Below are 27779 nucleotides of genomic sequence, written 5' to 3'. Positions count from 1 at the left end.
AGGTGTGCGTCCGTTACCGTCTATAAAGGCAGTGAAACGCGAGGTAAACTGTAGTAAGTAGTAAACTCATCCTGTATATGGACGAGATCGCACCGCTGATCAGTGGATCGCACGTGTAGCGTGTCAACAAAGCGAGACTGTCACACACCCAGGCCGCGTCGTGGTGCATTGGATTTGAAGCGATTTTATTCTTCAGACGACATTCGGAGGTACCCTTACGGGGTGAATTGTGCCAAATGCCGCGTACACACCTAGATCACACCAACGTGCAAGGTTAGTGAGCGCATCCCTAAGTAGAGGGTGGTTGGTTAGGAGCGCATAATGCGAATATGTCGTTGAACATGTGCAGATGGCAAACCAGGAAGCGATTGTAAAATCGCGTTGTTTGTTTGCATACTATTGTGCGTGTGCACAGTGGGCGGGCGGTGGGAGATCGTTCAGAGAGAAAGTACACTGTAATGTCCTCTTACTAGCTATTCATGACCACTTGGTGTTTTAACAGCACATTTTGATCGCTTTATGAAGTCATGAAATTACATTTTTACGCTAATTGATCTCTCTACTTTCATGCGTTCAACTCCAGGCGCCCCCTATAACAAGAATAGGACTGTAAATGTGTTACCAATCAAGACATAGGACCTCCATGCGTGTATTTTTGCCCTGATCATTGAGTTGCCGATGTTTAAATGCATGTATGACCTCTTTCATACACAGTTACTGCTCTTGTTTCACGCAGAAACAGAAACTAGTGCTTCAGACGTTTCCGAGTTGTGTAAAGCACGATAATGATAAACACTCTAGCTCTTGGCTACAAATTGAACTTTATCAATTTGATCAATTTGATCAATTGAAGTCACTCATGACGTCAGCTATAAGAGATTCATTTACACTAAATAGCCATACATCTGTCACTGTTTAGGCTATCTTCCCGCAGCCATAAGTAGCGAGGTTGTATAAACCGACAGCCAAAGGCTATACTTCCTTGTTTGGCTAAAAAACAGTCAAAACCGTATACTACTGTTCGTGTTTCAGTGATTGGCAGACTCAGACACAGTCCATATACAAGGTAGACCCGCATATTGTTTCCTGGTCGTCATTGTCTACCATGATTGTATCCATCCTGATCCATCCATCCTGCATACCCTCAACCACGGCTCATATTATGATGATTGATACAAGTGAGAGAGAGGGCAACCCTTCAGAAAAACAAACAAACAAACAAACACACACACACACACACACACACACACACACAAATAGAAATAAACCAACAAACAAACCGTCTATGATCCCCGAGAACCTTGAGCTTTATTCCACTCCCAGAGCATGTAGTTCCGTCCTTTTGGGACATCGGGTTTTGGTTTCAAATGCCCCGACTAGCCCTGTCCAGTTTAGAATATAGATATATTAATGATACGGCATCATGTTGATAACACGTAAAACACAGTCATAATGACTCGATTATAATCTCGCTTTCTAGGAAAAATATTGCGACTCTACCCTATTAAAATAAGGTCATTGATATCACACTTATAAGTCATTAGGACCTGTACCGAATTCTCTTTTAGTTGCTATGTACAATATTTGAAATTTGTTGTATATGGTGAATGGGATGAAGCCTCAATAGCTAACTAGCTGTCACTGAGACATTTTTCCCTGCATGTGGGAGTGTCGAACTTTTTAGACTCATCAAAGACAAGAGTGAAGCGTCAGCCACTCTGTTATACTGTGAGTAGTCTGATTTCCAATTTTTTTGTGGAAATATATTGCTTTTGTTTTAGTTCCACTTTCCCTCTCATATATGAGGGAGGCGTGGGGTTGGCTCAGTTCTATATACTTGCTTTGCTTACGATGGATATGAAACCCTTCTTACAGAATATCGGAAGCTTTGGAAGAATAATATGGTACAAAGAACTCAAGCAGCTATAGAGCAGTGTATAGGGAAGATGGCTCCGTCAAAGGCTGCAGGAAGCCTATAGGTATCACAGGTAGCCCTTTTTCGCGCCAAAGCCTGCGGTGCCTGGTAAAACAGGATATTGAGCAGAGATCGGATCGCAGGTGTACATTCTATAATAGGATGCCTAATTTGTATCTATAACCTTGTCTTATCACAATGCTTAAACCAGACTTTCACCATAGTTCAACACATGATGAAATCGTGTTGGAGCTGCAACCGGCGTAAGTTGAAACCCTGTGGTAGTTGTAGCTTCGTGATTGGTAGTCGGTGAGATCATGATGGTAACATTATTTCGTTAATACCACCGATATTTCAGTTACTTCGATTCTTTTTATCCATTTTTTTATGACAGCCATAATATCATTTCAAACTCTTATAACCATTCATTCATGTAGTTTCACTTCTTTCTTTTAACTTTCCTATCATCTGATACAAGGAGGTATAGCCTACCTCCTGGGGCTATCCTATGCCGCAATGCTTCTATCACCACACTAGGGGCCTGTTTCATAAAGAGTTGCTATTGATCTTACGCTCGATTCATTGAGCGTAGCTCGATGAATCAAGCGTAAGTTCAATATTGAGCGCAAGTCCTGTTTCATAAAGACACGCTTGATTTCAAGAAAAATCAAGCATAATTTTCAGTAGATCGAAGGTTGTTTATGAAACGCATTTGATTGAAACTTACGCTCAATCTTTATGAAACGGGATGTATACCCTAACAGTATACGTCTGCGAACACAGTCATGTACGGAATGCGGAAACACAATGATCCTATCTTTTTGATGTCAAGGAACTAGAAGAGGAAGTGCAGGAAATGTCTGCCGCGTAATTCCTGGACTGAACACTTGGCACAATAGAGAGTAATCAGCAAAGAAAATTAGAGAGAGAGTTCCATGTAATCATTCTTTGTTATCACACTTCACCGCTCCTGTTTCTTCAATGTAAAGTTTTAAAAAGGGGGGGGGGGGGACTTCTTCATGTTCCCGTTTCCCTATTCTCTAGGTAATCTTTTTCGTTTTCTCTTAACAATGTAGTAGCCCTCTATCGACAACCATTGAGGAGTATCATGAGTGAAGAAACATTCGCTTGCTGCGTTTGTCTGCAATGAAAACTGCCGGTCAACACATATATAATAGATCAGTATACGGTACACAATCACAGCTTGCCATTTACGTACATGTACTATAGTATGTACTTTCATAGCTCAAAACGAATAGAAAGAAAGCGCGTAATCTTTCACTGAAAATAAAATGGCAATAGAACCTTGTTGTTCTGTCTGCATTGAGTTTGCACAGGAAGCTGCGGAGAGATAATAATATCTTTTCCCACTCATTGCAACTATTTGTGAGAGATTGTTATAAGTGTGTCTCATCGATTGTTTTGTTCAATAGTGTCTTTTGTGTAAAGATTCCAAGGCTGTACCGTGTCCAGCGCACACACACACGAACACACACAGAAAAAAATATCGCCATTGTATTCATTTCTTGTTTTCATATACATCCGTGGTGTCTTTTTACCACGCCAAAACAAACAGCTTCGCTCCTTGTTGAAAAGAAAAGGTGTGATGCCGAGTGCGCATGCTACTACTCTGCAGTATCGTCGGTCTATTCTGGACTTAGTATGATCAACACAAGTGGTTACTAGCTATACTATATGGTACCTTGATATGCATCCAATGTGATACATATCTAATGAGGCGGAGCCTGTGTAACGCGATAAGAAATTTCCCTCATGTCGTTGCCTTCTGCCAGTTCGTCTAATCACATCTGTTTTTGTATTTTTACCAACCACCCCATCCCCATCTTACCCGGTCATTTTACGTATTTGTAATTCATGATATGCCTGTACTGTTTTTTTAGATGTCGTGTTTTTTTTTTCCAGACTTACTTTTCTTTCTTACACACACATATTTCCTACTGCAGTTCAGATATATACTTGGTAATCGCTGATTTTTTTTCTAAGATAATTATTTTCACACTCACATCATCCTTCGCAGTGGAAGTAGGTCTTCTTTTTCTGTTCCCTTACGATACCTTTGTATCATTTTGTAGGTACGTGCAGATATTCACATTGATGGTGCGGTTGGGGGAAAGGTTGAGAACAGAAGCGGAAGCAGGAAAAAAAAGAAGCCCTTTACCACCTTAAATAAAGGGAACTTGGTTTATGAGGTATGCTTTCAACGTATCGCAATGTAAATGTTGCTGTTTCTTCCTAAGGCTGGATGAGGTGATATTCCAATATATGGTTCCCCTTTTGGAGCTGTAGTCGTAATGGAAGACATTACGGGAAGTATGATTCTAGGAAAGGGAGATATAGAGACTGATATTTAATATCATATGAGGAAAGAGGATTAGCGGGAAATAGTATAGGAAGAGAGAAAACAGAATAACTTTTGACCACGCATTCTAGACCGACGCTGAAAACTATACAATGAATCTATTGTTAGGGTCTATCACTTACAATTTCGGAAGCATTCACCTCTATATCTCTTCAGTCAAAGAAAGAATATCATCGTTTGCTACTTCAACAACGGGAAATCCCCAGAATTAGATAGATGAGGAAATCCAGTTAGAAGGAAAAGCTGAAATCCTCCACCACATTTTTGAGTATTTGCACGAGCAACCTTGGTAATGCATTGAAGAAGCAAAAGTAAACACGATGCTGTATTTACTCCTATATATGTTATAGGTGCAGTGTTGCGTGACAAGGGTGCTTTCCCCGGGAACGATTCAAGGTGTTTTTTTTTTTCTAGCTGCTAAGCACTTTGAATAACCTTGATAAAGAATAGTTTGGAATTCACCGACATGAAGAATAATTTCTAGGTCATTACATTGTAAGTGGCACGAGCGTGATAAACATGCAAAGCGAGTTTCTGCTGACGTACACTTCGATCTATGATTGCGTTCTTGTAAGAGGAAGTAATTTTGGGTAATCCAAAGGAAAGTGGGGAATAAAACAAACTCACTTTGCAGCCTGATGATTGTTAGTTCCTTTTGTTTTCTTACAAGGAAGCAGTGTATGTAAACTTGAAGGGGAATTGCGATTTCTGTCAACAGCGCCGATGTATTACACCATGTAAATAGATGTATGATTATACAAGCTCCTGGCGCGTGCCGGTTAAGCACGGTGATAGCCGTTGCTCGTGATAAAAAGAGGAAAAGAAATGCTGCCTATATGATGATTATGTATTGGTCTGGAGCAGGAGTAATATCATGATTTTATTTTGAATTTTGATGTTGGAGACAACCATTAGAGGTATTATGAAACTTTTTGTGAGACTGTATTTTCTTCTTTCTTTTTTTTTTTTTTTTGTCTTTTCACGGTTATTAGAATAAGATGTTATTTGTGACATGACGTGAACTATTGGAATATTGTATTGGAAGTGTAGACGAGATAATCGTTGCTTGTCTAGAATTCGACCCGTATTCAATAACTCGACACTCATGTAATTCCCTCGCCTTATCATTCTCTTTAAACAGAAACTATATGGAAAAGATATGAACAACAGTCCCACTAAACCTTATCAGTGCTACAGCGCTTTCCATTTTCGTCAATGAACTTCCGCATTTGTACAAAGTTTCGCTGGTCCCTGTCGGCCCACTTCTGTCTGTCTTTCTGTTTTAATTTGGTTTGGGTTTGCATTTTATTTTTTTTTTAAGTTTGATGTTATATTTTGGCATATAATTGTACGTTACATAGTATTTAGACTTACATTATACCTATTAATGCGTGGTTAGCTCCTTCTTATACAGAAACTTTGATACAGTAATATACCTCTTACGGAAACGTTATGTCCTCATCACCACCTATAAAGCAGTGTCAAGTGTAAATCTCAAGTATGGTATGGAGGAATGGGCAAATGACTGCATGGAGCCGTCAGGAAAAGAAAAACAACAACAATCCCCTCAAGGCAGCTGCCGAGACCCAAAACTGTAATTGCAGGAAAAAAAAGTGCATTAAAAAAAGAACTATGATGTTAGAGGGGCTAACAAAATTTCCCCACTCTCAAATTTATGCATATTATATAATGGTCGTTGAGAGTTAACAGTTTTGTGATAATTCTAATCGTACAGATTTCTTGCTTTCTCGTGGTGTTATGTTTCAAAGTCCCTTTATCTTGAATCATGTGTCCTTTTCCTCTACCATTTGCATACGAGGAAGTCTGGTAGATAAATTCAGAAAGCTAAGCCACCATCAGAGGGCAACTCCGAGGCAATTTGTAACGTTTAATATATGAAGATGTTCAATCTGAGAGCTGTCTATAAATCACTGTAATTTATTGTTGAATATGAACCGACAATAAACAATGACTTCTGCTTTGATTTGTTTCCATTTCTGGCAAATTTGGTTAATGGCGGCATACTTTGCACACAAACACACTGAAGTTCTCAAAGCCTTCTCTTCTTCTAAGGAACCGCATTACAATAATTATGGAGATATCTGCAAATAACTCTTGAGGATTCGTGTTAAGACGGTGACGGTCTGATGTTGTCTCGTTGACCTTTGCCCTTTTTGTAATTACAATTACAATGGAGACATGAAGTTTGATCTCAATATCTGATAAATCTGTGTTTGAGTATCTCCTGCGCGAAGTCCAAAAGTCATCAATACCTTGGGAGATATACATTGTGTATATACAGCTACAATACGACTCACATGGACTCGGTTATTATGTAGCAAGCTCTTAAAGTGAAATTCCACGTTGTGTCAAGATTACTTTGATAATTAAAAAAGAATATAATAATATAAACAGATTGACTGAAATGTCATCAAAAGCGACAGTAAGATATGTTAATGCATGTCAGCGTCATATTGTTGCCAACGGATACACGCAATTTGGAGAGGTGGTAACATTGCCTTCTCTTCAACACTCTCCTGTTGCTTTGTAGCTAGTAATACACGACTTTGCTCCTGCGACAATTCCTGCGGTCTAATTTTCTCCAAAGATTCATGGATAGGGTTGTAATGGGGTTTTAGGTTTAGTTTGATGTGACGATTAGGGTTAGGGTTTTAGAGTTATGTTTGTGGGTAGAATTTTTGTTTGGCTTAGCTTGAAGGTATTTCATAGGAGCAATATTGTCGCAGGAGCAAATGTCATGGAACCAGTAATATTATTGAAATTAGGTGTTTGGTTGGTGATTTAGCAAGTGCGACGTCTTTGCCTGTAAAACCCATCGTGACTGGGTTGTAGTAATTTTATGAGAAGAATATCTCTTATTTTGATTGATTTCATGTATGAAAATAAAAGAAATTTTGGATAATTTGTATTCGCTTTCATGTGAGATTCGTGAGATATTGGCATCGCACTTTTTGTCAAAGAAAGCATGTGGTTTAACTCAATTCAATTCAAGTCAATTCATTTATTTTCATTCTTTTTTTCCCAGCAAAACATAACATATACATAATATAACATAATATGAACATAACATATATAGGCATACATTCGACTGTGTAAAAAAAAATGATAGTTAACAAATAACGATAACACATGCATACAGACAAAATTCAAAGTTATATTTAGAGAAAAAAAAAAGAACTGAGAGGTCCACTGAAAAGCATGCTTGTACATTGTGAGCCACTCAAAGAGGTTAAGACTAATACCGTTGTGAAATCGCGACTTTTTTGTGTTAAGTCCGATTTTGAAGAGACCGTTCTAATCGTCTGGTTTTACTCTATTCCTTGACGTCAAACTTGAACATTGTATAGAATCACACTTACTCTTCAGAATGAACTTCTAACTCAGTTGCCAACCCTTCACTCTTTTCTAACCCCCCCCCCAGCCCCCTCTGACTTTCTGTCAACCATTAATTATCAAACTGTTAAGAGAAAGTTCCAAAAATCCATTTATGAACACAAGCAATTTTCAACTGTGCTTGACGATTTTGATAAATGCATGGAGCGAATTGATTATGATGTACAGCCGCGCCAATGAAAATGTCATTTTTCATCAGCACCGTATATATGATACAATGTATATGTGGCCAGTGTCGGACTGCTATTCCTAAGGCCATTGTATTGCTAGTTCTCATGCTTCTGTAGACAAAGTGTATTTGTTTTAAAAGGCTAATGATCGGGATGTAGCAGTGGAACTTTGTAATTCATCATGAAAGTGATAAGTCTTTTTTTTTTTATTTCTCAACATCTAATAAACCTTTCTGCATATTCATTCATTCATTTACTTATTTTTACATTTCCAAAAGAAAAGTTGTTTATATATATATATATATATATATACATATATGAATTTCTATTGAAAGTAAGTGCATAAATTAATATTACAATGTACAATAAATGAACTTCATATAAGTTTGCAAATCATTTTGAGCGTATGAAAATACTAGAAATATATGAAGGAATGCTCAAAAGCAATACAAAATATATAATTGATATATTTTATTTCAAATAAAAGAAGTGGAATTAGATCCTGTATCATAGGGTCGTTCGGTTACTTGTTTGTGTGTGGTTGTTGGGTTTGTTTGTTTGTTTGTTTGTTTTTTCAAGCTATTGGGCAACTTATTCTAGTGTTGTATGATGAACTTCTTAAAGGGTTAGTATAATTTTAGTTGAGGTAAGGACTCAGCTTTTAACTTTTTGCTATAGATACTTACAAACCACTTTCTGAATTTTAAAGAGCATTTAATTCTAAGAGGAATTCAAAGTTTATTTGATGAAAGTCTGTTTTGAGATATCCAAAAACAAAGTAAAACAAAGAGATCCTAAAAAAAAGGTGTGTCCAACCTTTCATAAGGATCGCTTTGTTTTGGATACTCCGCCATTTCAAATCCAATTTTCATCGAATAAACTTTGAATTTCTTTTTAGAGTTACACGCTCTTTCATATTTCATAAAAGGTTTTTCATTATCTCAAAAACAACCTGAATCCCCATCTCAACCGAAACTGTTCCATCCCTTTAAGTTTTGGAAATCAAACTCGATGGAGTGTATCTCTCAAGACTACGATATCGAGATTGTTGTTCCAAACGGCTTTCCCAGTGTCTCACCCGTATCTGTAGCAGACGACACGTGTACACCAGTGATTCATTGGTATGGCGGGAATATTTCATTCTATTTCGCACGATGTGTCATCGCAGTCGATAACATCATAATCCGAGCACGCATTTCGATCCGATCACTATCGATATTTGCATCTTGGCACTGATACACGCGTGTGGAATGCAACGTTCGTCTTCTTTCGTCTGTTTCGTCGTCGTTGTTGTTGTTGTTTTAAAGATGTTCTCGGCTAAGTGAGATGTCGAAGGAAAAACAGATACATGACATCTTGATTACATATCAAAACAATGAGGAGTCAAGAACAAACACAACACCTACGGGATGTGTCAGAGAGAGAGAGAGAGAGAGCGAGCGAGATGGGGGTGGGGGAGAGAAGGGGCAGATAAACAGAGGGTGAGTTTAGAGTAATTTAGCTGGAGGCGTTATTATGTGACGTACAGAAACATGTTGTGTGAGTATGAGGGAAGTATCAAAGTTACCCAAGGCTGTTGAGAGTTTTTTTTTTTTTCTCAAGTATGAAAGATAAACGAACAAAGGGATTAAAATGACGGTGCACAGGATATTGTCGATACTGTACGTGATGACCTAACTGCATTTTCTGTATCTATTTCTAGTCAGGAAGTTTGTAGCTATTTTTAGTACGTTTGTCAATAATTTTCTATTTTAGGTGTATGACGGTATTGCAGTGGTGGTTGTTTGAGATAATAATGATAGGCCTAAATGAAATGCAGTTGCCTTTGTCTTATATTATGACCACTAATGATAGTTGCCAGACTTCGGCAAGAAAACGCAATCGTTCATTGTGCATAGTAGATCTTGACGAATCATCCATAACATTTAAAGCAGCCATTGAATACATTGTCACCGCATGAGGCTGGGAACAACCTACGAACAACACAAATATGACTTTCACATTTCCATCGATAGAATACCCCGAAGCAAGCTTGTAGATTTTTATTCTCCCGTATGTCACACTATCACGATATATTTTTAGAAGGCTTGTTATATGTTTGAAAGGCTTGAAAGCACATAGGTCCGGTGCTGTAGTTGGTGGTTTCAATCTAGCTTCGCTCTCTCTTTACCTGTCTACATGACGATTTTCACTTTCTGCTGTTAAGGTGCAATTCAACACCAGTACTCACGCACTTCCATAAACAAAATGAATTAGATAAACGAATGGTAGGCTCTAACAGTTTTTTCCAATATCTGACGAAGAATAATAGAATTCATGAACTTTTCAAGACGTAAGCACCAGGCTGGACTTGAACTCGGGTCCTCCGATTCGGAGTCGGAATTCTTATCGACTATGCCACAGCGCCCCACTCACTGATTCTATTGCATAAACAACAATTTGGTTAACATCATTCTATTGGTCACTTGGAGACTTGTGAAGTGATAATCACCTTCTTCCATTGCTCCTATCACTATTTGTTTTTAAAAATCTGAAACTTTGAAATTCTGACACTCTCTTAAAGGATTACTTTTTTTTTTCTAATGAGACCTCTATAACCGCTTTGCTCGTTTGATTCTGCCAACCTGTGCCACCAAACACCCATCCCTTCAGACGGCCATTTATTATGCCCATTTATTGTCATTTATGTATCATTGATCATTTCTTTTCAAAAAAGAATAGAGGTCATACCCCCTCCCGTAAACACATTGAAACTTCTCTCTATCATCAAGTAGCGTGTGTATATTTTTATAAGTACAGTTAAATCAATGATGAATGACGGATTTCACCTACTTATGCCCAAAGGCAAGAGAAGGCTTCACAAAATACTCCAAGGAATATTTTCATGTAAGCAAACTAATCAAAAACAGATGATAACGTAATACGTGTACAAGGAACTGATGAGATTCAACGGTGTGTTCTCTATAATACAGCAAATATCATTTATTTGTAGTGTGCGCGTTGATGATTGATATTATAAGCACGCGTGTGTTTGTGTGTGTGCGTGCATGTGCGTGTGTGTGAGTGTATTTATGCAGTTACAGAGTTTACCTATCATGAAGATAAAAGTGGAATTCAAGTTATGACGTCAATAAAACATCCTTGTATCATACTCACGTGGATGCCAAAAAAAAAAAAAAAAAACACGATTATAATACGCAGTCATGGCCAAGTGCGTATGTAAATCCGCACAGATACATGTGGGTTAATGAATGTTTATGTGCTCTCACATGGAATAGTGCTATAAATATGCAAAATGTATAACTGGATCTATCTGTCTCGTATACGGTCTGCAAAACGCGAAATCCTCCGTAACCGCCTCTCTCGCCTCACGGGGAAACTCGTCCGTTGAAATGAGAAAGTGTCCTCACAGAATGTACGTTTATTCTACATCATTAAACTCCATTTGGAAAGGTGGTCCTTTCCCGCGATCCCTGCTCCACTTATTACCACGACTGGACGTTTGGTCGCTCACACACAATATCATGTTTAATGATAACCTGTTCCTCAAGGAAGTGAAGATGGTGTACACGATGACACTGATTGCACATTCATTATATATATATATATATATATACATATTGTGTTGTAAATAAAGAATAATAAAGAACATAATTTCATATCCTTGTTTCACACTGTTATACACACTTTCAGGGAAGTTCTTTGATTTTTTTATTTTAATTCAAATCCTCGAATTAAAATGAATACAAATTTAACGTGTCCATCATATGTCCATGGAAGAGATAGATGTAAGTGCTGACCTCTAATGAATTTTAAAGAGCGTCCGGTGCCAGGCAAGGGGACATAATGTCCTGCTACATTGGCAATGCAATAAAACGCTTATACCCCCGCTTGGAATAAGGCGGGCGTGAAGTACACAAGATGATTCTAATAATATCGCTAAAAGTGTTCACGTTTCTGCTCCACCGGACACCGGGAATATCGACCAGAACGAAATGGCGAAGGTACGAAATATAAAATGAGAAAAGGGTCTCTGCAACGAAGAGATGATGTATCTTCAAATATATGTTTTCATTTCTTGTGCCACGGGGAATTGGATACCGATATCTCGTGGGAAGGAAGGGAAAAAATTCCACAACATTATATAGTGTAACGCTGTCAGCAGACGGAGGGTAAATGCCATATCTCGGGGTAGATGCGGGAAAGAGATTTATCAGGTGTGACACCTTTGAGTCTGTGTGGGATGGATGGGGGCAGGACTCTTCCTCGGTGGGGAAATCACGCTCTCTAATTATGCGCAAATAACAGAGATGGATAGATGAATGAATAGATAGAGAGATTAAAAAAAAGAAGGTGGATAGACAGATGTATAGAGAGAGATATTAGGTAGAAAGATAAGTAAAGAGATGAATATATATATATATATATATATATATATATATATATATATATTTATTCATTTATTTATTTATTCATTTATTTATTTATTCATTTATATATATATGGGGAAAAAAATTGGTAACGCAATTTTGGCCAAAAATGCATTACTAGTTTGTTTCTTCATTTCTTCGTGGAGCCAATACGTGAAATCTCAACATGTATTAAAAAATACCTAGTGTACGCATTACATCGAGTAAGACATTGAAAAAAAAAAGTAAGATAAATACTGATCAATAGCGGTGAAATAATGTTAGTTAGTTAAGGGAAAATGATTTAAATATGAATGGGTAGATAGATATTAGAAACATGGAAAGGAAGATAGAAAGATGGATAGACAGATATATAGAGAGAGATATATAAAGTAGAAAGATAATTATAGACAGACTGTGAATAGATAGACTGGAGTGACGAAGAAGGAAATGTATAATAGTTACAAAGTTTCACGTTTTTATTATGGAGTAGCAGGTATGTGTATATTCGATGCAACACATGTAAATCAACTGAGGTGGTACTTTATAGGAAACTGTGCTAACTATATGTATTGTTTCACTAAATGTAGAAATATATGACCAACACATCAGTGAAATTAACGGAAAATCGAACAATCCGTTCCAATGTTACAGCTGTGGGGAGTTTTGATTTAAACTATTGTATTTGATGTTTTGTTGCGGAATGCTGAAAGAGCACGTGACTTAAGACTTTATATCGGGCGAATGAAATTGTCCTTTACATATCATGTCATTAACAAATCGAGGGAAAGTCGTATCATTGAAGAAAATGACATTTTGTGGAATTTACTCCTTATTATATTTTCTTTACATCGTCGTTCATGTGTGACGTCACGAAAGGTTCTGGCCTTCTTAGCCACCAATAGTTGCGCAGAAAAACCTCAAACCTCACTGATGTGTTCTGTGAATACTTCGGTATTCACGGAATACAGATCGAAGTGAAGAATGAGAATCTGTGCTCTATCTTGATGTGGACAGATTGTAAAACAACAGAGAGACGTTTATGTGATATTATCATTATCACCGCGTCATCCATCTCATGAAATCTATTCCGAGTACAAAAGAAAAGAAGGGAGAAGAGGAAGGAGAGATAGAAGGATATAGGATGAGGAAATATTAATGATGGTAATAAAAGATTAAGGCAACAACTGTAACATAATTACAAGACGTAATACGAGAAGGTATAAAATGCAAGAGGAAACAACACAATGTATTGAGTGGTATATTTGGATGGTGTCCAATGGCATTCTGTGTTTTTGTCAGAGTCGTTTGGTTCAGATTCTTGATATGTTTTGACTTGTAATCGTAATCTTTCCACCTTCCCTCTCCTATCCAGTACGAACCGGATATGCACTCTCTCTCTCTCTCTCAGCATGTTGTGTTATACTACTATCTTATACGGGTTCTTTCCTGGCAGTCGTCAGATGACAGTAAAACACTGTACAGTACACGAAGTATTGCTTCTCTATAGGCGTGACTTCGATCAGCTTCTGACCTATCATGACATGAAACCTTTTCATAAAGTCACAAACTTGAAAGCTGCAATAACTATAAACTGACGTTAATTTTGTGTAAAATTAAGCGACTTAAGCGACTGTAATGTTTTAATGGCTAGTTTGATATCTCCAGTTGTTGGAATGTTCTGAATTTCGATATTTTTAGTTTTCACGAAGAGTGGTCTATATGATAAATGCGTCAAAATGACTTATATATTGTGTTTTCACTTCACCCCTTTTGCATGAGTGAGAGCTCGTTTTCAAAAACAAAGTTGATCTGATGCCTGGCTTTCTTCCCATTATGCTAAAATAGAAGTCTTTTAGTAGGAAAAGACCAACCAAACAACCAACTAAACAAACAGCCAACCAAACAGACAGACAGACAAACAAACAAACAAATTACCAAAGCCAACGTCATTTGCCAAAGCAAACGTATAATTAGAGAGCTCAGAGCCTGGAAACTGTAGAAATGCCAAAACAAGTAAAGATGCATCATGGTGTATACCACCTTTCTCCGGGAAGAGAAACAATGTCTGTATTCAGGTGGAACTCATTTTTATTCCAAAGAGAAAGGTATGAAAATAAACAGCAATGAAACAGGATGTCAAGCTTCAAAACTGCATCAATGAAAGTTGAAGGCTAGTGTGTATCGTTCGGAAATACAAACGAGAAAGTTGCATGCGAGGGGGTAGGGAAATGATGGGGGGGGGGGGTTACATACAATCACAGACCGTGTGTATGGCCCGTTTTCGGTTGGTTGAGCAGTATATCATCACCAACTCATTCATGGAATCTTCAGTATGGGACGCCAAGTGTCGCATGGCCTACTTCGTATGAAACCAGTCATTTCGTCGACTGTTCGTAACGAAAAAAGGCAATGCGACACTTGGCGCCCCATACTTCACATGGAATGGAACGAAATGGGAAGTGAACACGGAAAGGAAGGGACTCTACTCTCTGGGGGAAAAAAATATAGAGATGAAAGATAGGCTGTCCGAAGGAGGTGAGAGTTTCCCCACCCGTTTAATCATGTTGTCTTCTTATTGTCGACCTGCCGAGTGGCGCGTAGAAAGGTGACGGGATACCCACCGGATAGGTTATATTTCCTATATGATATATATATTCCTTCGAGCGCTGCTGTTATGGTTGCCCTTAAAACGAGACAGTCCACAAGATTATAACGGTGATTAACTAGTATGCTTTGGTGTATCTCCCACTAAAATACTATAACCAAGAGGGCAAATTATTATCTATGTTTGTGAATGCATGCATCTCGTATGTCAACTATTAGCGAGAGGACGGCAATATGTTCCCTCATTATTCCCCCCCCCCCCCCCAAAAAAAAAAAAAGTATAGACAATTTATTTCGCTCAGATGATTTTCTTTTCTGTAGTATAAAATATGCACATTGATTATTTTACACAGCTATTATACACTGTGAGGAACCAGAACTTTGTTATAACAAATATTTTTGAACAGAATCGAACTACACACCGCTGTAACCATGGTAATGGTGTCCATTATCTGATACACAATTAATAAAATGTGCACTTCATGTTCACGGGTGTGTGAGAGTGTGTGTGTGTGTATGTATGGATAGGTGGGTGTGTGTGTGTTTATAACCGGACTTAAGATACATACTGCACTATGTGGTGTTGTGTGCTATTACTAACTCCGAAACCATACTCCGTCACAAACCCATATATCATACGTGATTGATTTACTCAATGATGTAGCAGGGGTAATCATGATAAAGTGCATATTATTTGTGGCTATTCATCTTTCTCTCCATGAATGACATTGGTAAGTTCGCTGCTTTGCCATGCATTGCGACTGCATCGTGGTCGGTTTCTCTACTTCCTTACTTTTTCTCTCAAAATGTATCTTCATTTTCATTTAGGTATCCATCTGGCTGTATATCAATCTTTCTATCTCCATCTTACTTTATCTACCTATCTATCCTAATCTTACTATCTGTCTATATAGCTATCTATCAATTTATATATCTATCTCTATGTCTTTATCTACCTCGCTATCTCAAGCTACCTACCTACCTACCTACCTATCTATCTATTTATCTATCTATCTATCTATCTATCTATCTATCTATCTATCTATCTATCTATCTATCTATCTCTTTTCTATCTATCTGTCATGTCTTTATCTACTTCGCTATTTCAATATTTTTCTACCCAGCTATCTGTCCATATATATCAAATATGTTTAAGGATCTTCCTTCGTTACATACAGTGTATAACATTTTTAATACTTTTCAATCTATTTCGTGTTTTCTTCCTATCTCCCTCACCGTACTAAGAAAGGATTTGAGAATTGGGGAAGTACCGTTAGACGCCTCATCTGTTTATCACCATGATGAGTGTCCTTATGAATAATATGTCGAGATGTTGCAGGACAGTGTTACTACCAGAGGATATACTGAAGACAGCACATAGGTTAGTTAACTGGAAGGCAGTGAGCATAGTCCAGGTCATACATTCATCAAATAATTACATAAATAGGTAAACAAAATAAAATAAAGGAATAAAGGAATAAGTCATTAAATGAATGAATGGATGAATGAATGAGTAAATTTTTGCAAAGTCACATACGCGATGATAGTAATGAGTTAATTGGTAATGACGGTTATGAAAATCATCATAATATCAATGATTATTTCAGCCATTATAGTAATATTTGTAATGATAATAACAATATTTTAAGCAGCTACATTTATACGATATTCACAACCATTCAAAGAGCGCTTATAACATTGATACGCGAGCTCTGGTAATGCTAAAACTGAACGGAAATATTAAAGAAGTTTAACATGAAGTTGATTGATTGCCAGAAAAGTGAGTAGTTTTATATGGACGAGTTTCGCGCCCCAATCAATAGGCTGTAACCCTTTACTGTGCTAGTGACTTCATACTGTGTGTACATAAGGCTATGGGGATTTCTGTAACATACATTCAGCAATCCAAACACACACAGATGGTTAATAAAACATGTGCGTAGATAATGTACGTACGTTGGCCCGTACAGCATTTCATTTCTCCTATCTTACTATATGTGCTTAGAGCATGGTTCTGCATGCGATGATTAATGTGCAGTGGAGTCATCCTACTCTCGACTTTCTTTCTTTTGTTTTGCTTTGTTTTTTCGTTTGTTTGCATGTCTGTGTATGTCGTCTTCCGTACACTGTGTGTGTGTGTGTGTGTGTATGTGTGCGTATATGGTCAGACAGTGTTTCGACTTAGCGGGCTGTATTATTTTGGCACTGGAACTTACTTGTCTTTTCCAACTTCCGATTGCCGTTACATTCACCGCCTAGGCATGTATAGAGTTTAGGAATTCGCTCTGCTCTGATACGAATATCGCAAAGTTTACAGATATAATCTGCATACTGGTTACACGGTTTAAACACCAGCATCAAGGCCAATGAAAACCGGATTGAATCGGATATACCCGCTTCTCGATCAGTACATTTTTTCTTTTATCTCATGTTAATTAAGAAATCAAGTTACTGCAACATAGCAAAATCCATTTCATGTGTATGTGATTTATTTCTGTTTAATGATTGGTTATTTGTTTCATCCCCTCCCCCAAGACCGAATAACATAAAACAACGTTCACTAAATATAACGTGGGATGATTATAGAAATAATGGAACTCCACGCTCTAGTGCTTATTAGTACATGTACTGCCATGTCGCATTATCGAAACATAACATCTACAATGTACATTAACGTTGTCACAGAACTGTTCGACATTATTTATTAATAATTTTTCAGCCAGAATAATGTCATGATGTAGCATTTCAGTGAAGTATTAACACAGTTGTACCAAAAAGCTTGACACCATTAACGCATGGGGAGGTCAAAGGTTGTATAGTCAAGTCCAGGGAACTCATTTTGGGTACACTGCGTCCTGGAGAAAAGGATATAAGATACTGGCCCAGGCACCTCCTTACTGCGACGGGATACGCTGGTTACAAGGGGGGGGGGGGCATCACGATGTTGTATCTGCCGACTGGTCTCTATACTGTCCTTAGAGATCAGTGTAGCTGCCTTAATAGCCGGAAAAAGGTAATTTCGCCGTAGAGGGAGACATTTCCCTCCTTCCTTTCCCTTTCCAACCTGATTAAACAAGCATAGGTGTAAGAATAATAATGGTAACATAAACACATTTGTATGTGTGTATAGATATACATGTGTGTTTGTAATGGTGAGAGAAGATTGAATGTAGATGCACACACGTATTCTACATTAAGATTTTGTGGGTGTGGAAATTTTGAATGTATCATCTCTCAGGACTGGTAACGACGGACCATTTGCATTATTATCCAATTTGTCTGCATACAGGTGGCAAGGAATGGGGCAAGCTAAAGAAACAACAGGAACAGGAGATTGATGATGCCATCGAGGTGAGTTTCACATGAAAGATAAAGAAATATTGTGGAACATATACTAGCATATGTTTATATACTTCTATACACGTTATAAATATATCTGTATATACAGTATGAATATATTATATATTTCTCTTTCTATTCTCATAATATTATAATACGTAACATATATGCATGATAAAGTTGAATATTATGAAGTGTTTGTTCGCAAAAACCGATAAGTCCATATTTGCCAAATGGAGATATTTGCGATTAAAGGTCAAGAAAAATAAAGAAAATAATAAATTTTTTGCTTCTTTTGACCATAACTTCAAAAATGTACCTTTATATGTAGTGACCAATATATCAAAAATCTTCAAAAATGGACTTATCAGTTTTTGCGAACAAACTCTTCATATGCAATTACATTTGCGGATATCTACATTCACTGCTATCAGCGGGAAGTTCTTGTGGCTCTTTTGCCATAATATAATCATCAAGAAGTTTGTCTGGCTACATTGTTGCAAATTCTTACGAGAGCTGCTAAAACTCATAGTAAAGTCTGTTGGTGAGGGCAGAGGGAGGGGCTGGGTGTGAGAGAGTGAAGGAACGCACATAATTTGTTCATTCTCATGCCATGACTATTAATGAGGCTTGCAGTCGACTTTACATCACTCTCATTCGCTCTACATTCTCGTCGCGTCTCGACCGTGAGTCTTCATGACGTGTGCTTGACGAAATGTCTCACGGTAGGCCTATTATGATGTCACAGTAAAGGAGGTGTAGAACTTAAAGTGTATCTCTGTCACTGAAAACCCAACGAAGATGATGCATAATCCCTTATTCTCCCTGTGCACTTGCTTCTTCAACGCAGAACATCATCAGGGAAAACACGTACCCGGATGTCGAGGACTTGGCAGATAAAATGCAAACTTTCAAAGGTGAGAGGTCAATGAACTAATGGCACAGATAGGAGGTCAAAGGTCGCTGGTGTGAGGCAACCTTGTTTATATTAGTACACTATACTTCCCTCCATCTTATACATGACGAATACTCTTGTTTGTTTACGATGTGCATAAATAATAATAATAATACATACATACATACAATTTCTATAGCACCGTTCTCCACTTTGATTAAATGCTTTACAATTGTACATCAAAGCAAACAGACTGAAGATACAAGTATATCACCGTAATAGAAGAAGATGAAGAAGCAGAAGAAAAAAAAAAGACATGAAATTATTCTGTAAGTTCTGATTATACCGTAGTTAGTGACACTGATTTTGCCCACCTAATAAACCTTACTAGACATCCGCGCTACAAAATTATGAAGTATCAAACGCGTAACTGTAGAGGCACTTTTAGTTACTTTTATAGTGTTTCATTTTATAAGATTGTATAAGAAGTGCTAGCTCTGTGATGATTTACCAGACTCCAGATGATTCACAGACTTTTGCATTTTTATATCTATATTGTTTTGGTTATTCTGGATACAAAGTTACAAAATTCATAGTGATTGGGATAAGTAGTAAGAATAATTTTAAAAATTCACAGTGAACAAGGATGATGACATAGCAGCTTCATAAAGATGCAGGATTAGCTACTCATGGAAGCAGAAAAAAAAGCATGCATGATCTCTACACAGGTTAAGTTGTTTAGCAAGTTGTATTGTAATGGAATTGCATTGCTACATTTCTGAGTCTCCTACGTCATCATCCTTGTTCAGTGTAATTTATTTTGGGTTTTTAGAGTATTGGTTTGTCAGCTCAAAGGCCACAAGAAATTCCACAAATCTATTCATGCCACTGTCGATTTATGTGTACTACATGATGTAAACATTTTTCTTAAAATCGTCTGGGATTCCCCTTAAATTCAAAGTCTCCGTATTCGAAGCATGTCATACGTGATACGCTACGAGAAACTTGATAGCTCGTTTTATTTTTGTATCACATGCAAATCACAAGGCAACACTACCCCTTGCATGATATTGGATATCTTTATATTGTTCATATTTGCTGTCTTCATATTTTCATATCTCCTTCATTGTCCTATCATTACAACTAAGTTTTATGGTGAGCGATCTTTTGCTCATACTGTCCCTGCACTGTGGAACACTATTCCATGTTTATTGTGAAGGCAGCTTCCACAGTCCTTAAGTTCAAAACTCTTCTCAAGACATTTCTGTTTAAAAAGTATTTGGAATGAGTTTTTGTCTTGCAAACTAATATATAGTATATTTGATTCATAATTGCCTTTCTTAAATTCTTAAATTACTCATTTATGTCATTCTCTACTTTTGTTTTCGTACAGAGAAATTCATCTTATATGACATAGACGGCAGTGGTGACCTAGGTTAGTACAGGCTTCGAGGGAGGCCGTACAATATATTTATATATTTATATATCCGTATATCTTTATAAGAACATAATTGCGATTAAGAAGTCTGAGACTATCAATATGGTATTACGATAGGGAGAAAGAAGAAAAACGTATAATGAAACAGACGAGAAATAATGATGGTGTGATATTAACAACACCTTGTTACCTACACAAGCTCTTTACATTTTGTATCGTCCTGAAAATGTTTGCCCACTCATCTTTGATAGCACAATTATGTGTATATGTGAGGCCATTATCCTCGTCAAGCATGTGCTTACGATAATGGTTTCCTGCATTCCTAAATTACTCCTAGATTTGTTCAATATGTCTTTTGAACAGCAGATACGTGAAATATTTTTTTTTTTAATTTAATGCACAAAGACACCTTTTAATGTTATTAAGAAAGTTAGTATTATTCATTTATGTTAACCATCAACAATTATCATGTAATTTATTATGCAAATTTTACTTAAGAGTTTTGTTCAGTTGCCTTCATGTTTTATTCTTGTACGAGAAAGGGAATGCAGAAATCAAATCAAATCAAATTGAATATGTTTTCAAGTCTAGTCAATTCTGTCTAGAAAATCAATTAAAAAATGTGTTAGTGAAAACACACAGATATACGATCTTTTACAGAGATAGGAGCATAGATACAAATTCAATTAAAACAAAACAATCAACAAGTCAGCCACTAGAAGATCAGCTATTAACGGTAATCGGAATCACTTTGTACAACAACGAAACGAGAGCAAGAACAGCCGGCACCGGCAGCTGGCACGGTTTCGAGATAATTATCTGTTTTTCCCCCGAAAACATGAACAAAGTTATTACAACGAAGTGACATACCTATACTGAGATTAAGCATAGTGAGAAAGGCAGTATTTCTTATCAACTTAGGATGCAGGGATAAATTCTTAGCTGCTCTACATATCACGAAGCAATCGTTATTCCTTTCCCACCAGATGAAAAAGATATAGGGGCGATGTTGGAAAAGCTGGGTCAGCCAAAGAACACCTTGGAGATCCGGAAGATGATCAAGGAGGTGGACCTCAACAACAGCGGCACCATCAATTTCGGCGAGTTCGTCAAGTTGATGCTGGGCGGAAAAAACAGCATCATGAGGATGTGAGTGCCGCATCTTTATTACAGCAGTTCGTAGATGTTGCAAGGCTATCTTGTCTGTGCATGTCTGTGCAGTTTATGAGAGCCATAAAGATATCGTAATGATTGTCGAAATTACAGTAATGCACGTCATTATTATAATTTTTTTTTTGCTATCACAATTGTTATCTTTATGATTATAATGATGAAGATGATTACTATCATTGTTGTTGTTGTTGTTGTTGTGTTGTTGTTGTTGTTGTTGTTGTTGTTGTTGTTGTGTTGTTGTTGTTGTTGTTGTTGTTGTTGTTGATGTTTTTATATTGATTCTTAGTAAGAGTAGTAGTACTACGGCGTATACCTTTGATTTAATTGCATTTAGTGTAATAATGATAAAGGTTATATTCTCAACAGATGACCGTAATGTACATTTTGATAGATATGATATTGAGAAAAACAGTGTTAACCAATCAGAAGGTTAACAAAAATTGGTATCAACAGAAAGATGTTCAAAGTAATGATAATCTAGAAAGACACATGAAATCAATCAACAAATTAATCAATTTATCTTTTGTCCAAGGCAAAGGTTCAGGAGATATGCTCTTCTCAGTACTTGTATTTTGAAGCAACCTGAGAAGGGGAGCTACATTTCGAACAGTGGAGATCTAGGAAGAAAACCTGCATTGAATTCATGACGCATGTTGTTAGAGCTGGCTCTGGGTAGGCGTGGGGGAGGGGAAGGGGGGGGGAGGGCAGGGGGCAGGGGGCAGGTAATAAAGCCATCACTCTCTTTTCCTATCGCGTTTCCATGGTAATGAGTGGCCCTATGGGATGGGAGGTTGGTGTGAGTCAGTACTTCCCGTGGCGAGGCGGTAGCAGCGGGGATACCCCTCGAAAGTCTCACGCACGCGAACCTGATATCCCGGCGTCTTCTTTAAGTATCAAGACTACAAAACAACAACAATGACACACAAACGAAAATAGTTGAGTCAATATTGTAAAATAGATACTGAAAACAGACAGGCTGTCGAATTATGTCTATAGCCAACCAACAACCTGTCAACGAGTTACCATTTAAGGACAATCTGATTTTGTTGAAACGTATTTTTCATGGACGCAAGATTGAGCGTATACCTGTCAGGGAGAATTTAATAGTCCAGAAGGATTGAGTTTAATTATCATACACTGTCGAGATTATGGCTAAAACCATTTTTCATTTGCTTGGATTTGATTCTTCAAAACTATGATTAATAGCGAGAGTTTCGGTCCCCAGGTTTTGGATACATTATTCCAGATGTGTCTTTTGTGTTGCTTGATGATCAATGGTTGTATTGATGAGAAAAAGGGAAATGAGCGCGGACTGCATTTGGTTTATCGCCTGAAAGTAATACGCGATCATAATGCGTTTTGATTATGTGTCACCTTCTCGTTTAAAAGCAATACCTACTCTGATTGTAAGTCGTCATCAATGGAGATATAAAACAGCAGTGAAAACTCAGGTTAAGTCGGAAAGAAGGTGGGGGATTGAACTACTTCTACAAGGTCAAAGACTGTAGTTCATCAACCGAGAATCCTGTTTATTTGTTGCAAACGAGCAAAGCGAACGCAAGGGCAGCCTACATGGGGATATGACGTCACAAAAATTGCTCTCACGTCATGCAGTTTATGTCTGTGCTTATATTTGTGTGTGATTACTTGTATGTGTTTGTATGTGTGTGTGTGCGTATCGGAATGTTCTGTAGTTCGGCGAGCATCAAGAAAAATGTCAGTTTGTATCTTCAACGGGGATAGACTTAATCAGCCTGTTGGTATATAGATAGTGAAGTGGTTTGTATCCTCGGCGATTCACTTCTACCAGTTAGCATGATGGAAGCATAGCCAGACGCTTTAGTGATCTCAAGTGAATGTGGTTATTCCCTTGTGAGGCACGCATATACAATGTTTCACCGGTTCTTTTTCTCTTCCTGTTTACTGTCCCGCTGTCTTTCATTCTGCAGAATTATGATGTTCGAGGAAAAGCAGAAGGAACAGGAGAAACCCAAGGGACCGCCGCCAAAGAAAAGCTTCGCCGATCTTCCATGAAGCTCATGAGGCTACCAACTAACTTTTATGCAAAACCATTGCAAACGTTGCAGAAATAAGACAAAGGAAACAACAATGAACCGGAACAACCATTGACGATGCATTTTGAATCACGATTACTGAGTCTTGCAGGGTATGAATAGCTGATGGGACGCGGGATAGCTGATATAGACTGAGTTCCAGACGTAATGTGCATTTTTTTATATTTCACTCTCTGTCTCGTAACTATGGGTCCTACTATCCGATGCCTTTCAAGTGGGAACCAACTTCTCATCATGTTTTGTGTTGTTATTTTAGTTTCGTTGTTTAAAAAAAAACACCAACATGATCACAGAGTTTTTAAGAAATGCACATTACTGTCTGAACGAGAGCCTTGGTCTGGAGATGAATATTTCGCACGTCTTTTCTTCTTTGTTTTGTTTTTTACCATTATACATGCAATCATACAACAGTGGACTCCCGTTATAACGAAGTCCTCGGGACCGGCTGTCTTCTTGCGTTATATCGAAATTACGTTATAATCGAATAAGTGAACTATAAAAAAAAACAAAGAGCGGATAATATTGCGGCCTGAATTTTCACTTCGTTGTAACCGGAATTTCGCTGTAACTGGAGTGCACTGTATGAGATTCCTGTAGTACGCCTACTGTTACTTGATCATCGTAGTTTCTGTGAATGATACTTAAACATTGATATCTGCATCGTAGCGTATACTCCCAGTCTAGCCGTCTTTCCTAGGCGAAGAGGGGCGTCCGTTGAGGCTAGATAACTATCGCAATTGATCTGAAGGTTTACTAGGATTAGTGATGTGGACACAACGTAGACTAATTTGATGAAAAATCATTAGTAGAGGATGTAACGCATTGCTCTTTTCAAGTGGTATATTTCCCACCCAAACCCTCGCAAAAAAACCCAAAAACAACAACAACAAAAAAAAAACAAAAACAAAGGGAAAACAGCAATGAAAGATTAGAGACAGCGTGCTGAATTTTTCTATTCCTAAACTGCAATGGGCACGTAAATACCGCCAGGGCGACGGCTCACATGATTGTAGATTATTTTCACTCGAGATGAGACTAGGTCCGCTTCATAAAGTGCAAGTTGCACTTTTCCTAGATGCAGACAACAACGGATGAATGTGGACTGTCAACGCATTATACCATCAGCATGCATCAGAGCCTTGAGGTAGATGCAGATCTTGGCTCCGTAGCATTCATTTCAACCAAAATCTGTGATAGCAACTCTTGCTGCAATGACAAGAGTAGTGGTAATGACAAGAATCCCACTTCGTGATTGGTTGTTGCTACAAGAAATTGCTATTGTAGCAAGAATTGCTGTCACAACATATTTTATGAAATGACTCATTGATGTAAGCTTGTATGCGATGAATAGTGCAATAACAAACCTGTGCACATATTGATATATTCCAAAGTAACCAAATTTCGCCTCGTCCAATTGTCATCGCATTGTTGTGCTTAGAGAGTGAAATTCTTATGTGTTTAAGGACAAGCCAGCGATATACGCCCCACCAGTGCATTACTTCTTTCGCTACCAAAATGTTCACCTAAACCAGGGAGGTGGAATCTCTTCCACCTCCCTGCCTAAACCATTCCTCAGGATGGTGTCTAAACTGTCCCGAAATTGACACAAGATTGCCATACGTTTATGTAAATTTCGATTTCGCACGAAGTTAGCCCAGAACTTGGTCAAAAGGCAACCAAGAGCCGGAGCAAATGCCTACAGACATGATAGAATGTCACACGATGACACCCGAACCACGCTACAGAAGGCTACACACACATGACAAAGATGTGAATCTTTATTATAAAATGAACCTTGGCATGATCTTCGGATTTTAATTATTTTGGTTTGCCAAAGATTTTACCGCCGCTCACGAAGTTGCTGCCGGAGCCTGAGAAACTCCATCGGCGGACATACAATGGCTTAAGGTTCCCTCACGATTGACATGAAGCGTATACAATCAGACTGTCAGAGCCGAATTTGAAAATGCCCGTTTATACCGCGCGTCCATCTTTGCGCAATTTCGGGACAGCTAGTGTGACGCCTAAAGTTGTGTCTTACACCGTTTAATGCATAACAAACAATTACTCTTTACGCATAACAAATACACAGATGCAATCATTTCGTCTTGTCTTATCATAAAACATGACAATCAAACGGGTGAAGGAAATTTCCATTTTTTCCAACAAACTCATTTTTATATCAGAATCTTTTTTAAAGTTGCTGACAGCATGGCGAGTAGCGCCTAGTCCCTTACTTTAACTTACCAAACGATGCATGTATATACAATGTATTTGACTGATTGCCCGGTACAAGTCATTACCTCCTTTTTCCCCAAGGCTTATTGGACTAGGATGGGTCAATAAACTCAATATTTGTCCCAATAGATGTTAGTATTTCTTCATATCACTCAGCAAAATGGTGCTGTCTGAAATGCAGTGCAAAGTGTAGATAGCCAAACATTTTGAATTCCTAGTGAAAATTTTATACGAGATGATTTTTGTTTTTTCAACAATGATCGTTTCCACATGAAATATCAAGCAATTACGAGTGTACAGTACGGGTGCTAGCTATGTCACGCTTCAAGGAGTAGTGTTAGGAAGATAGGGTTTCCTATGTGTTGTCAAATTAGAATCAGCATTGTACAAGAACCTGCAGACTTGTTGGTATCTGAAAGGGCGTCATTTAGCTGCAATGTCGTCTGCATTGATATCGTAATCTGTCTCTTGTTCATCTTCCGCTTCTCTAATTGGTATATGATCATTATCAAAATCATTATTATTATTAAGATTATTGTTGTAAATTCCATCTTGATCATATTGATATCAGCTATTGGATATTACTCTATCCCATGATTAGCAGATTAGCTGTAACTTGTAATCACTTTGTACGCATATTTTCTTCAATACGCAAAAAACAGAAATATATTTCCTCGTAAAACTCCAATCATTACAGCGGGAATTGTTTCATAATGGCAGCATATTTCTCCGAATATTGAGGAGCAAAGGTTCCGATTTTCTTTCTTTTTTTCCAGTTTTGTTGTGTTATTCGTATGTTTTATGTATTTGCTTGTGTCGTGGAGTACTAAAACCGCTGCATTTTCGCTTTTGATTTTAAAACTGAAATTGCGTGGTTAGAGGTAGTGTCTATTTAAAAAAGAAATGATCTGTGTTTGTGCTGCTTTTGTTGACGACTTAGTCGAAACTGATCACTTATTTCACCCGCATGTTCGTTCCACAGCTCCTGGGAGGGCAATATTTCATGAGCCATTTTATCAGATTACAATATTATTGTATATCATTATGATCATTCCATCTTGGAATTTCACATAGTCAAAACAGTATTATGATGGCATATCGGTGATTCCTTATCCACAAAGACATTGAAAGAATCGATAGCTAGTTCGTGTTCAGTTAAGTATCTATTGTTGTTGTTGTTGTTTTTTTAATCGGACTGTATGTGGTAAATAAGGAAAGGGTCTTACCATTTTCGCAAGTAATTTGAGACGGCTATTATAACGTGTCCTAGTAGCCACGCAATGAACGTCAAGACATGATTTTAAGTTTAGGGTCACATTCATGTCATATCCCTTCTCCTGACTGTTTGGTTCATGCTTGTTCTTCTTCTTCTTCTTCTTCTTCTTCTTCTTCTTCTTCTTCTTCTTCTTCTTCTTCTTCTTCTTCTTCTTCTTCCTCTTCTGCTTTTTTCCCCCATAATTTCGGTGGAAATTCAAACGGTAGATTGTAGAAAATACAATGTTGTCTGTTAGATAGTTAATGCATGGATCAGTCTCTTTGTTATATACCAATGGAGTTTAGTAACTCGTAGAACGTTACGACTAGATTGTGTCACACGGGCACCACATTTATGATACAATTCCATTGCTTATAAGTCATGATATCTGTATGTTCGCCGTTCACGTCTGTTTGTTACCAATTACCTGCACAATGCGGTCAGCAATAAGGACGGTTATTTACCATGTAG

At 37.7% G+C, this 27779-nt stretch overlaps 1 protein-coding gene across 1 annotated transcript; it reads left to right on the top strand.

The window, feature by feature from the left end:
* On the top strand, positions 1 to 24677 carry LOC140240793 (allograft inflammatory factor 1-like). Its single transcript, XM_072320568.1, has 6 exons — positions 1 to 273; positions 18185 to 18246; positions 19085 to 19151; positions 20523 to 20564; positions 21554 to 21716; positions 23690 to 24677. The coding sequence occupies exons 1-6, from the start codon at positions 237 to 239 to the stop codon at positions 23772 to 23774; spliced, it is 456 nt and encodes a 151-aa protein (XP_072176669.1). The 5' UTR covers positions 1 to 236; the 3' UTR covers positions 23775 to 24677.
* The last annotated feature ends 3102 nt before the right edge of the window (positions 24678 to 27779 follow it).

The sequence above is a fragment of the Diadema setosum genome, chromosome 17 (assembly GCF_964275005.1).
Source record: "Diadema setosum chromosome 17, eeDiaSeto1, whole genome shotgun sequence".
NCBI classification, from domain to species: Eukaryota; Metazoa; Echinodermata; class Echinoidea; order Diadematoida; family Diadematidae; genus Diadema; species Diadema setosum.
This window is presented reverse-complemented; position numbering and strand designations above follow the sequence as displayed.